Source organism: Asparagus officinalis, chromosome 1 (assembly GCF_001876935.1).
Source record: "Asparagus officinalis chromosome 1, Aspof.V1, whole genome shotgun sequence".
NCBI classification, from domain to species: Eukaryota; Viridiplantae; Streptophyta; class Magnoliopsida; order Asparagales; family Asparagaceae; genus Asparagus; species Asparagus officinalis.
The window spans coordinates 51,904,338-51,917,577 of record NC_033794.1 but is presented as its reverse complement, the minus strand read 5'-3'; the positions used below and the strand labels follow the sequence as shown (position 1 = coordinate 51,917,577).

General features: G+C 39.7%; 1 protein-coding gene across 1 annotated transcript in view; it reads left to right on the top strand.

Moving 5' to 3' along the window:
- Positions 1–13,041, top strand: part of LOC109824177 (UDP-N-acetylmuramate--L-alanine ligase-like) — a 40,696-nt gene extending 27,655 nt beyond the window's left edge. Inside the window, exons 6-12 of the mRNA XM_020390713.1 lie at positions 4,894–4,984; positions 5,063–5,144; positions 11,711–11,780; positions 11,864–11,959; positions 12,157–12,235; positions 12,329–12,464; positions 12,695–13,041. Of these exons, the coding sequence (XP_020246302.1) occupies positions 4,894–4,984; positions 5,063–5,144; positions 11,711–11,780; positions 11,864–11,959; positions 12,157–12,235; positions 12,329–12,384 (474 nt within the window). The 3' untranslated portion in view covers positions 12,385–12,464; positions 12,695–13,041. The remainder of the gene's footprint in view (positions 1–4,893; positions 4,985–5,062; positions 5,145–11,710; positions 11,781–11,863; positions 11,960–12,156; positions 12,236–12,328; positions 12,465–12,694) is intronic.

Genomic DNA, 13,240 nt, shown 5'->3' with positions numbered 1-13,240 from the left:
GGGGGGGGGGGGGAGGGGGAGAAAGAGAGGAAGATGGAGAGGAGAAATTGCGAGAGAAAGGATGAGGGGATTAGCACATGGTTCACTTTTATATGGCTAAAACAATACACGTGACTAGCAATCATGTGTTTTCTTTAGCAACAAATTTTGCTAAAGCTTCTGTAAATAACAAGTGACTGTTAGTCCCGTGCTTAAAATCTGTATTTTATAAAATTTACCACTATTTAGCCATCCATGTTGATGTGCCTGAAAAGTGATTAATTTTGCTCATTAAATTTAAAAATGGTTTATCTAAAAATTTCTTCAAATAGTTTTATGAAAATTTTAATTTTTGTAAAAATATATTTTAAGGAAAATTTTAAAAATTTCAATTTAAAAATTATTTATTTAAAAAATGTTATTTATGAAAAAATATTATTTTATTTCTAAAAAAATATTATTTTTGAAAAAGATATTATTTTTTAAAAAATATTTTTTAGGGAAAATAGTATTTTTGAAAAGTAATATTTCAAAAGATAATATATTTAAAAATATATATTTTCAAAAAAATATTTTTTTAAAAAGCAAAATTATATTTTTTTTCAAGAAAATGATTTGTAGCAACTATAGTTACAAGTTAATAGAATTTATAATTCATTTTGGTTGCAACTTGACTTTCATCCAGTTTTGATTGCAAGTCAAAAGTTGCAACCAAGGAGCCTTGCGATTGTGGTTGTGAACAAAACAAACATTTGCAATTGGGTAAAAATGGACCTAGTTGCAAAAAATTGCAGTTGCTCCAAGTTGTAATCTACCAAACGACCCCATAGAAAAAGAGAAGGCATAATGCTATAAGTTGGTTATGCAAAGGGTGATGAGTTTTTTGGGGGTCAATGTGGTCTGTGGATTCTAGGTCTGATGGAAGAATGCAAGAAGAGTATAAAATAAGAGGTCTACTGAACTGCCAATTTTTAGAGTGTTTTCCTTTCTATATGAACTTATTTCCAAGTTTTGTAAACTTTCTGTTTACCGTATCTGATTTTCCTCTCTCTCTTGGTTGCCCCCTTCCCTAAGTATTTCATTCAACTAATTGATGTAGTTACCCTAGGCCTAATGCGAAAAAATTATTGAAAGAGTTGTTTATTGCTTATTGTTTAGTCCCAAATATGTTAGAGACAAACTGCTCTATTTTCCAAAACACTATTAATAATATCCAGCTAATAATCTCATTAGGGATTCACATTAACATGGTATCAAAACCACCCTCGCTCTCCTCTCTCCATTTTCTAAACCTTAGTTGCCACCCTCTCAAACCGTAGCTATCTCCTTCTACCCCTCTCAAACTCTACCTGTTACCCTCCTAAATCCTAGTCGCCACCTTCTACCATTGTAAACCTTTGCCGCCACCCACCACCATCAGACCCTAACCCTCTGGCGTCAGCTGCTAACCCTAATCACCACCACATCCGTCCACATACTATTCAGTGGTACTGTTCATCAATGGGGGTACTATTCCACTGATTGATGTTCATATAAGACATTGTTCACCTATAGTATTGTTCATCCACGGTATTGTTTATCTGAACCAAACCTTACTCGATCAAGCTAATTATTTGGCTTAACTAACTTTATCTTCATATATCTTAAGTTAATCATTTCGCTTAACCAACTAGGTCTTCATCATTTGGTTTAACCAACTTGATCAAGCTAATTATTTGGCTTCATCTTAACGATCAGCTGTTAACAATCTCTTTGAGATAAGTGATAAGTCGTTCTTTTCCTCGAAGAAACTAACCTTGTAGGATGATTTTACCTAGTGGATTGATTGCTTATTGTAAGGGTGTTTGCTTATTGATGATTTGATTATTAGAGATTGATTCGTTATTGGGCAAGGTTGATAGTTATTTGTTAGGAGATTACTAGTTGAAGGATCTTATTTGCTTTGTTAATGACGTCCTCCGGTGACTGCTATCGTACTCTGGCTGTGGGCATGCCAATTGGGCATGTGATGTCATTCATGAATTATTTCGAAGCAAGATGGCCAAGCAAAGTCAAGACTTTTGAGGAGCACTATGACAACTTCAATTGCTTGGCAGAGGAGCTGAGACATATTTTTGCCATTATGGGGATGTTCAGAAGATGTAGGATCAGTGGGATTAACTGATGGTATTCAGCTTTCTTGGTTCTCTTCCATAGTCTTATAGTTCAACACGACCATATGTTATTGGAAGTTCTGCAATAAGCTCATTAGCAGAGACATATTACTTCTTGAGATTAGCAATGCGGGTAGCACTAGTAAGTATTGTAGCGGAGTCTACCAATAGGTCTGCTGTCGCCAAACAAAGTAGACAGTCGACCAATTGAGGTGGTGGTCGTAGTGGTGGCCACTTGGTGGACGTGGAGGATGGTTTGGACCACGTGGGGGACGAGGTGGTAGTTTACGAGGAGTTAGGGGAGTGTACATTTGGTGCCTCTATCTATTGTCAATAGTATAAGGAGTCTGGTCACATAAAATTCCAGTGCCCTCAGCTACATGGCAAATGATAGCGGAGTGCACATGTGTCTACACAGGAGAGTTTCATAGATGATGACACACGCAGTCAGTTTGAGCAATTTTAGCTATTCCAGCAATTTAAAAAGACACAATCCTCTCCTGCTATAACTAAACTTGCCCAGTCAGGTAAACCCACTGCTTGCCTTTCATCGTTATCGTCTCGTACTTGGGTTATAGATTCAGGGGCAACTGATCATATGATTGGGAACCGAGTATTATCCTCCTACACACCTGCCATCTCCTTTTCTTCAGTAATATTGGATGATGGATCCACAACACTTGTGAAAGGTGTTAGACCTACCAGCGGTAGTACTATTCCAATTTCATCTGTGCTATATCTTCCTCATTTTCCATTTAATCTCTTATCTATTAGTAGTATTACTAAAGAATTAAACTACACGGTATTTTTTCCTACACTGTAATTTTCAGGCACTTCGGACGAGGAGGGCGATTAGCTCTGGACGAGAGTAGAACGACTTGTATGAGTTAGACTTTGCCTCGGCCTAAGTGCACATTGGACAGGATCTTATGAGGACAGATGATCAACTACTTTCTTGGAGGAAATCTAATATCATGATGGAGGAGTAAGAAACAGAGTGTAGTCTCTTGATCTATAGCTGAGTTTGAGTATCGAGCCATGGAGAATTTGACTTGCGAGCTGATATGGGCTAGAGATATATTAACAAAGATTAGTTATCCTACGGAGTGTCCATGAGCTTATATGGAGATAACAATGTCACCATTCACATAGCTGAGAATCCAGTATTTTATGAGAGGACAAAACATGTAGAGATTAATTGCCACTTGATTCGTGAGAAGACGGAGAAGGGAATCATTAGAGTGTAGCATATACCATCAGAACATCGATTTGCAGACATTCTCACAAAACCTCTTGGAAGAATACAAGTGAATTTGTTTGTAACAAGCTGGGCATGTATAATATGTATGCTCAGCTTGAGGGGGAGTGTTAAAGAGTTGTTTATTCCTTATTGTTTAGTCTCACATTAGCTAGGGACAAACTTTTTTGTTTCCTAAAACAGTATTAATAATATCTATGAGAGAGCTGATAACCTCTCTAGGGTTTCACATTAACAAAAACATTGTATGTATTTAGGGGAAGAATGATAGCTTCAGCTAATGTTACAGTGGCTGTTTGGTTAATTTCCTAGAAACCCAAAGGAAAAGAAATTGGGTGAAGTAACCTCCATAACTGGTTTGAAGCCATTTCCCTAGGGGGTAAGGACTTTGAAATGAGTTTCCAAAGTTATGGTCAAATTAATCAATGGGAGAGTGCCCTCCTCATCCTCGCTCTTGGTTTCAAGTGGGAACCAAACTTAAAAAAGGAAATTGTTATAGGAAATGGTTTCCTATAAGCCTGTTTTCTAGTTTTTTGAGATACCAAACATACAAAAGAAAACTAAAGAAATTGGAAAAGGAGACAGCGGAATATGAAGAAATAGTAAGAACAGATGGAGGTGGGATTATTTAAAAGATGACTACATTGCCTAAAAAGCATGGCGGTGACTGGTGCATAGGCGATAGGTTGCCTAGATGCCTTGGTTAGAATACTTTATGCGCTCTGGTAGAATCACATGACATGCATATTATGACAAATGAAGGACATGATTTGCAAATGAGCGAAGATGGGACAGAAGATGGACGGTGGAGGCCATTGTTACTGCTAACTGGCTTATACAAGTTCGTTAACATTATTTAATGATAGATTACAAGTTGTTGCAGACAACCTAGTAGTTGTTGCTTTACTTTTGTCATAGCAAGCCTCAGAGAGTTTGAATGCTTTGAGTGTCGTGTTGTCTGAATCAGTATGATAATATATTGTGTAAGTTGAGCATTGTGTTTTCTGTGATGTGATATGATGGAACAAAGTAAGAAATAGTTTGGTACATATTTTTTTTCTTGTTCTGATGAGGTATCATAGAGAAATTCTGAAGACTTGGGGCAAGCTGGGGAATCGGAGACTGAATTGACTAAATTTGTTTCTTATTTTACCAGTCACCTAATTATTAGTCATTCACAGAAAAGGGTATTCACTTTCAGTGCATTATGAGTCATCCTAGCTGCAAACCAAAATCTATTAACTTCCACAGGTGGTCTTGTAAAGAAGCAAAAAAGGTGTTATTAACTTTACTGTTTTGGGGTCGCAAACATTGCAAACAAAGTAGCTCAATCTTAAGGTCTGCTTATTTTATACTTCGCTTGTTTGACTTAAAACTTTTGAAGCTTTGATTCAGTCTGATTGATGGCATACTGATACTGTATACCTGATATTTTAATTTTTTAGCTTATTATAGAGCGAGAAAAAACTTCCTCTTTTTTTGATATTGCATTCTGGATTCTAGGTTATTGCAACAGTTGCATTGTTGGTTTCTGACCAAAAGAAGTTGAATGCTACTATCAGCTCAGTAGCATACCACTTAAGCACATTTACAGGTGTTTCCCGAAGATTTGAATTAGTTGGTAGTCTAAACAAATGCCATATATATGATGACTATGCTCACCATCCAACAGAAGTTCGTGCTGCCCTCCAAGCTGCTAGGCAACTATTTCCATATCAGGCATTATGGATTGTTTTCCAACCACACACTTTCAGGTATCTTACTGTTTTTCCTTTTCTTTTTGTTGATGTTGTGATAGATCAGGTTAGGGAGACCTCAAGAAACCAACAATAGTTTTTCCCCCCTACTTTTTGGTTAGTTCCTGTGCTTGTGTTTAATAGCTGTTTTAGTTTCTTCTCCCCTCTGCCTGTCTTCTTGGTCTTCAGATCAAATAAAAGGTTGCAATTTTAAATTATCCTTTTTCAGGATCACCAGCATCATTTAAACCTTTTCCATACAAAATAGGGGTTGGTAATGGAGGAAAATAATATTTTGAGATGGATTTGAGGAGTAAAAATCAAATCATATTAACCTGTCATCAGCCTTTGAGTTAACTTGTAATCTCTGGCTGAGGTAAAAAATGAGATTGCCATGTAACACCATTAAATGTCAGCTTCTTAAAAAAGGAAATCATACATTTATTAATCTCGTGCAACCTGGGAGCAAATCACAAAATTCTCGTCCTAGAATCTTATAAAATTATATCAAAGGGTGATGATGAAGAACGAACGCACCTGTTGAGAGGCGACGATGACGAACTCGCTTGTAGGCGAGCACTGGACAGGAGGAAATGGGACAGGCGACGAACTCGCCTATAAGCGCGGGCTTCGACAGGCGTGGAACTCGCCTGATGGCGAGGCATGAGGGCGACTTTGAGACGCTTGAAAGGGTCGAAGTCGCCTGTTCGAGATCGAGTAGAAAGTCGCCTGATGGAGGCGCTCGCCTGGTGGAACCGCTTCGATTTCGCCTGCGGTCCTTGCGTGGAGATCTCGCCTAGGGTGGGTAACAGCTGGCTCCAGCTGGAATAGGCCTAGGGTTTTCCTATAAAAGGGAAACCCCTTTCGCGATCTGAGATGGAGCGCGAGAGCAGAGAGAGAAGAAGAGATTGGCAGCGACATTTCTTCTTCCGTTCTCTGCAATTTGGGAATTTTCGATTTTGTTCTCATTTGTCTCTGTTCTCATTTATTATTGAGAAGGGGTTGGTGTAATTGGGGATTTATTGTAATAGAGAGAGAGAGAGTTTGAGCATTGATTTTATGTTAAAATCAATTGCTATTTGTTTGAGAGATCTCTAGTTTGAGATCTCTCTTATTTGTAATTTCTTGTTATTAATAAGAAATTAGTGTGCTGCTCCCGTGGACGTAGGCAAGATTGCCGAACCACGTAAAATATTGTGTTCTTGCTATGGTTTGGTTGCTCGTGATATATTGTGGTTTATTATTGTTCTTGTGTGTGCTATTGACTTGTCGAATCGGCTTCCGCGGCACACAACAAGTGGTATCAGAGCTTCAGGTTGGATTTGGGAGTTTTGTTCAAAGGATTCACAATTGGATTCTTGTTTGGAGAGTAGATCTACAATATGGGTGATACAATCAGGGCTAGTTCAAGTGCTACAAGTACATCGGGGTCGGCCTTGACAAAGGCGATCCAAAATTTGAGCATCAATAACACTAAAATTAATGTTCCAAAGTTCGACGACAAGATCAATTTCGGTTTGTGGAGGTATCAAGTAATGGACGCCTTAGATGCACAAAATTTGGAGGAGACTCTTGAGCTACAAGAGAAACCCGAAGATATTGATGACAGGGATTGGAAGAAAATGCACAGTAAGGTTTGTGGGGTTATTCGGTCATGCTTGACGTCGGATCTTATTTATGATGTGATGAACGAGACGTCGGCGAAGAGATTGTGGGAAACGCTCAATGAAAAATATTTGACGAAGAGCATTGAGAATCGACTTCACTTGAAGAAGAGGTTCTACCAATTCAAGATGCAGAGGGGAGTTTCCATTCGGGAGCATGTTAACAACTTAACAAAGCTAATTTCGGATATGGTCAATGTAGATATCATGGTGAAGGATGAAGACAAAACAATGTTACTATTGTGTTCGTTGCCGGATGATGAGTTTAGTACATTTGTTCTCACTATGATAAATGAACGAACTACAGTTAGCTACAATGAGGTTACCTCGACGTTGGTAAATTATGAGCTGAGGAAGAATGATAGTGAGCCATCCGAGAAGGTATGGGGTGATGTATTAGCAGTTCGTGGTCGTAGTCCAAACCGTCAAAGATTCAACCGCTTAAAATCAAAGAATAAGGGTGGCCATAAAAGTGTTGGTAGAAATCAATGTGTCTTTTGTAAAGAAGAGGGATATTGGAAGAATGAGTATCCAAAGTTGAAGGATAGAGTCGGAAAGCAAAGGGGGAAAGCTGTACAAGCTTCAGAGGTGAATGTTGCTAAAGTTGTTGGTAACATTTTAGATTCGGATTCTTCCGGTTATTCTTGTCTCACACTGCCGTCTGTTTGTTATGCCAATCCTACGGAGTGGATGTTTGATTCGGGAGCTATATTTCATATTTGCTCTAAAAAGGATTGGTTTACCAACTTTAAGGAGTTGGAGAGAGGGGACGTTGTGCTCATGAGGAATGATCACGTTTGTCCTATTAGTGGGATTGGCTCAATCCAGATCAGGATGCATGATGGGGTGACTAGGGAGTTGAAAGAAGTGAGGTTCGTGCCGCAGTTGACGAAGAACATCATTTCTCTTGAGACTTTGGAGGCAGCTGGTTATAGAGTGATCTTAGAGGATGCTACTTTGAAGGTCATGAAGGGGTCCATGGTGGTGATGCGAGGTGTCAGGAAAAACAACCTATACTACTTGAAGGACAAGACAGTTACAGGGGGTCTGACTGCTTCTATCATCACAGAGGAGGACACTACCACACTATGACACATGAGGCTTGGACATACAGGTGATAAGTTCCTACAGTCATTGGCAAAACAGGGACTATTAAAAGGTGCAAAGACCTGCAAGATGGAACTGTGTGAGTATTGTATACTTGGGAAGAAGACTAAAGTGAAGTTTGGCATCGCAATTCACAACACCCAAGGTATATTAGATTATATTCACACAGATGTTTGGGGCCCATCTAAGCACATATCGCTTGGTGGGAAAAAATATTTTATCACTTTCATTGATGATTATTCCAGGAGGAATTGAGTATATACCATGAAGCATAATCATGAGGTCCTGGATATATTTGTGGAGTGGAAGAAGAAAGTGGAGCTGCAGACAGGTAGAAAGGTGAAGACTTTTCGTTCAGACAATGGTGGAGAGTATAAGAGTGATCGACTTCTGCAGTTTTATCGGGATTACGGCATTAGAAGACACTTCACAGTTAGAGAGACACCGTAACAGAATGGGGTGACAGAGAGGCTGAACCGTACCTTGCTAGAGAAGGTACGATGTATGATGACGCAGAGTTGATTGCTTAGATCCTTTTTGGCCGATGCGTTAGTTTATGCGAACCATCTCGTTAACAGGTTGTTGTGCACTGCGATAGAGGGGAAGACTCCGATGGAATGTTGGTCTGGTTTTGTGGCTAGTGATTATGAGATTCTTCGGCTATTTGGGTGTCCAACTTATTTCCATGTTAGTGATGGGAAGTTGAATCCGAGGGTTAGGAAGGCTGTTTTTGTGGGATTTAGAGAAGGTGTCAAAGGTTTTAAATTATGGGATCCACAAGACAAGAAGATGGTCATTAGTAGAGATGTCATATTTGATGAGGCGTACATGATGAAGCCTCGAGTTCCTCAGCATGTGGAGGAAGATCAGACAGGAGAGATATCATAGCAGGTGGAGGATGATGTGACTCCACCCACTCCAGTCAGCATTGTGTCCATTGAGACTCCTACAGAGGTGACACTGGAAGGAGATGAGATGACAGTCGGGCATTTAGAGGATACAATGGATGGTGAGGCTCAGGAGCAGGGTCATGCTCAGGGGTCCATTGCAACAGATAGACCGAGGAGAGAGATTCGTCGGCCAGCTAGATATGATGATGTCATGGTGGCATATGTTTTATCTGTGGAGGTCGATGATTTCATTCCTGTCACATTCAGGGAGGCAGAGTCTAGCCTCGATTCTATTAGGTGGAGGAATGTTATGGAGGAGGAGATGCAATCTCTTCAGAAAAATGACACTTGGGAACTTGCAAAGCTACCTAAGGGTAAAAAAGCTATTGGTTGCAAGTGGGTGTATGCCAAGAAGGAGGGATCTTCTATTGGGGACATTCGATTCAAAGCCAGATTGATTGTCAAGGGATATGCACAGCTTGAGGGCATTGATTACAACGAGGTATTTTCACCCGTTGTGAAGCATTCGTCTATTCGGATTCTATAGGTATTGGTGGCGCAACTGGACTTGGATTTGGTCCAAATGGACGTGAAGATGGCCTTTCTACATGAAGACTTAGACGAGGAGATCTACATGACACAACCTATGGGATTTAAAGTTGCAGGAAGGGAAAATTTGGTATGTAAATTGAAGAAATCTCTTTATGGACTAAAGCAATCACCGCGACAGTGGTACAAGAGATTTGATAGCTTTATGATTGGCTAATGGTACACGAGGAGCCCTTATGACCCGTGTGTTTATATGCGCAAGCTACAGGATGGTGAGCACATTTATTTATTATTGTATGTTGATGATATGCTCATAGCTTCCATGAACACTTCAGCTATTGGGAAATTAAAAAAGGAGCTGTCATCTGAATTTGAGATGAAGGACCTGGGAGAGGCTAAGAAGATACTGAGTATGGAGATTGAGAGAGACAGGGTGAAGGGGATTGAAGCTTACACAGAGGAGTTACTTGCAGAAGATGCTGAAGAAGTTCAGTTTTTAGGGCAATACCAAGGTGGTGAGTACTCCATTAGCTTCTCACTTTAAGCTTTCAGCTTTGATGTCACCAGTTTCAGTGGAGGATCGGGACTACATGTCCAAAGTTCCATACGCCAGTGCAGTGGGTAGTTTGATGTATGCTATGGTGTGTACGAGGTCAGATTTATCACAGGCTGTGAGCATGGTATCTAGGTACATGCACAACCCTAGGAAGGGGCATTGGGAGGCCGTGAAGTGGATTCTACGGTATATTAAGGGTACTGTGGATGTTGAGTTGACATTTGTGAAGAATGTTGAGACAGGACAGGATTGTATTGGCTACGTGGATTCAGACTATGTCGGAGATTTTGACAAGCATCGGTCCACTACAGGTTATGTTTTTACATTGGCTGGTCCACCGGTGTGTTGGAGATGCACTCTTCAGTCCACTGAAGCGTTTTCTACTACGGAGGCGGAATATATGACGGTGACTGAAGCAGTGAAGGAGGTTTTGTGGCTACATGATTTGTTGGATGATTTGGGGATTGTACAGGAGACCATTCAGGTATATTGTGATAGCATGTCAGCTATCTATTTGGCGAAGAACCAAGTCTACCATGCACGCACGAAACATATTGATGTCAGATTTCACTTTGTACGTGACGTATTGGATGATGGTGATGTCATGTTGGAGAAAGTCCACACTAAGGACAACCAGTGTGGACAACCCTGCTGATATGTTGACCAAAGTTGTTCCAAGTGTGAAATTTGGTCATTGTTTGAATTTATTGAACATTCTTCGTTATTGAGGCTGTTGGCGGCCATTTGGAAGAACTACGATTAGCTTGATCCCGGTCAGAGGGTACGTAGGCAGCCATGGTATAATGGTGCAGCTGTTTTGGGCCTGGTTTGGCATTAGTGGGGTTCTTCTGGTGTTCGTCCGAAATTTGATGTTTTTCAAATGATGGACGAGGTGGAGAATTGAAGAACGAACGCACCTGTTGAGAGGCGACGATGACGAACTCGCTTGTAGGCAAGCGCTGGACAGGCGGAAATGGGACAGGCGACGAACTCGCCTGTAGGCGCGGGCTTCGACAGGCGTGGAACTCGCCTGATGGCGAGGCGTGAGGGCGACTTTGAGATCGCTTGAAAGGGTCGAAGTCGCATGTTCGAGATCGAGTAGAAAGTCGCATGATGGAGGCGCTCGCCTGGTGGAACCGCTTTGATTTCGCCTGCGGTCCTTGCGTGGAGATCTCGCCTAGGGTGGGTAGCAGCTGGCTCTAGCTGGAATAGGTCTAAGGTTTCCCTATAAAAGGGAAACCCCTTTCGCGATCTGAGATGGAGCGCGAGAGCAAAGAGAGAAGAAGAGATTGGCGGCTGCATTTCTTCTTCCGTTCTCTGCAATTTGGGAATTTCCGATTTTGTTCTCATTTGTCTCTGTTCTCATTTATTATTGAGAAGGGGTTGGAGAATATTAATTGGGGATTTATTGTAATAGAGAGAGAGAGAGAGAGTTTGAGCATTGATTTTATATTAAAATCAATTGCTATTTGTTTGAGAGATCTCTAGTTTGAGATCTCCTCTCTTATTTGTAATTTCTTGTTATTAATAAGAAATTAGTGTGCTGCTCCCGTGGACGTAGACAAGATTGCCGAACCACGTAAAATATTGTGTTCTTGCTGTGGTTTGGTTGCTTGTGATATATTGTGGTCTATTATTGTTCTTGTGTGTGTTATTGACTTGTCGAATCGGTTTCCTTGGCGCATAACAGATGATATATGTGCTACCAGGAACAATATTCTTCACTGAGGCACAAAATAAATTAGAATCACATGTTTTTTTTGTTGGTAGTTTTAATGATTAAATCCTAGTAATTTCGAGCTTCAATTTGTTTAATAGCCGTCTAGCTGCCTTGATGAAAGATTTCGCTACTGCCTTTGTTGATGCGGACCATTTGATAATAACTGAGGTAGATGGAGACATCCTTTGAACTCCTTATTTGTTTATTGGAGTTAACCTTTGTAATTTAAACATTTTAAATTTTTTTTCCAGGTCTATGCTTCCAGGGAGATGAATGGGTGTAGTTGTGATGGGAGAGAACTAGCATCTTCGATAAGAGGTCCATCATGCGAATATATTCCTAAAATGGTATGTATTGTTCTCTAAAAGATACGATAGTTAGTATGAAAGAGCTTCTATATCGTAAAATTGAGTCTTGAAAAGCAGCTCCAATGATTTGTATGGCATCCAGAAAAAGCTGTTTTTTGAGAAAGTCATTCGTTCTTTCATGCTTTGGCTTTAGTTTTCTTCCTGTATTTGAAGATTGTAAATTTTTTTCCGTTAAGGAGGATGTGATTGAGAAGTTGGTCTATGAGATTTCATCTGATATAAATCAAGAAATAGTTGTCCTCACACTCGGTGCAGGTAAAAGGAATCACTGTTAAAATTTTTGTTCATATAGCAATTCTTCTGTAATACAATAGATTTTGACATATAACTTTCTGCTATTGTATTTAGGTGATATAACAACTCTAGGTCCAGAATTACTCAAACGGTTGCGAGAAAAGTTGTGAAATGTCTGGGGTAATCACGGTGTGGGTTATGTACTCAGTTTTGTCCTCTTGCTATCGAGTTACTAACCACACAAAGACCTGTGAGTTCACAAGAGCTTTTCTATTTTTCTTGAGTGCCAAATTTTTTATCGTGTTTGTCTCTGCTATACCTTCTTTTTCTGGAAGAAAGAAAATAGTCTGCAGAGTGAGCTTGAATCCTTTTCTTTTCCTGTTGATGGGTATTTTTGTGTAGGCTTATGAGTAATTTTAGGGAAATGCTGTAGGCTCAGTGCTAATCCAAGTTGGTTTTTTGTTATTTGGAATCGTGCAGGACCTTACATAAACTAGGAGGCTGGACCGATTTGACAATATTTGGAGTTCCTTTTTGGTTAAAGAAAATTGTTGCAGACTTTTGGGGATACACTAATTGCAAAAGGAGTTACCCTGAGGGAAAATTGAAATGATTCCGTCTTAGAAGAAAATGCTTGCAAGTTTGCGGTACTCACTTACATCCTGAATGTACCAAGGTATCTCTTTGTATTCAGTATTTATATTGCAAGACTTTTGCTGTTATATTTTCAATGCACAGGTTGCATACTCCTCTGGAGAATGCTTAACGGCTGTTTATTGTTAACAATGATGATTTACCTTAAATAATCGGCCATCTTTTCTTTTACATTTTGTCTAACCTATTAAAAATTACTGTTTATTGTTAATAAATTTCTTTTATACCCATTGTACTCTTAACCATCTTAGCTGTAATTTCAAATGTATTTGGATGACTCTTTAAGAGATTTAGTGGGTCCATCTGAGATCGAAAGTGGAATCAGATTTTGGTCTTTTAAGTTAAGAAATTTAATTTGAACTTTTGAAAGTT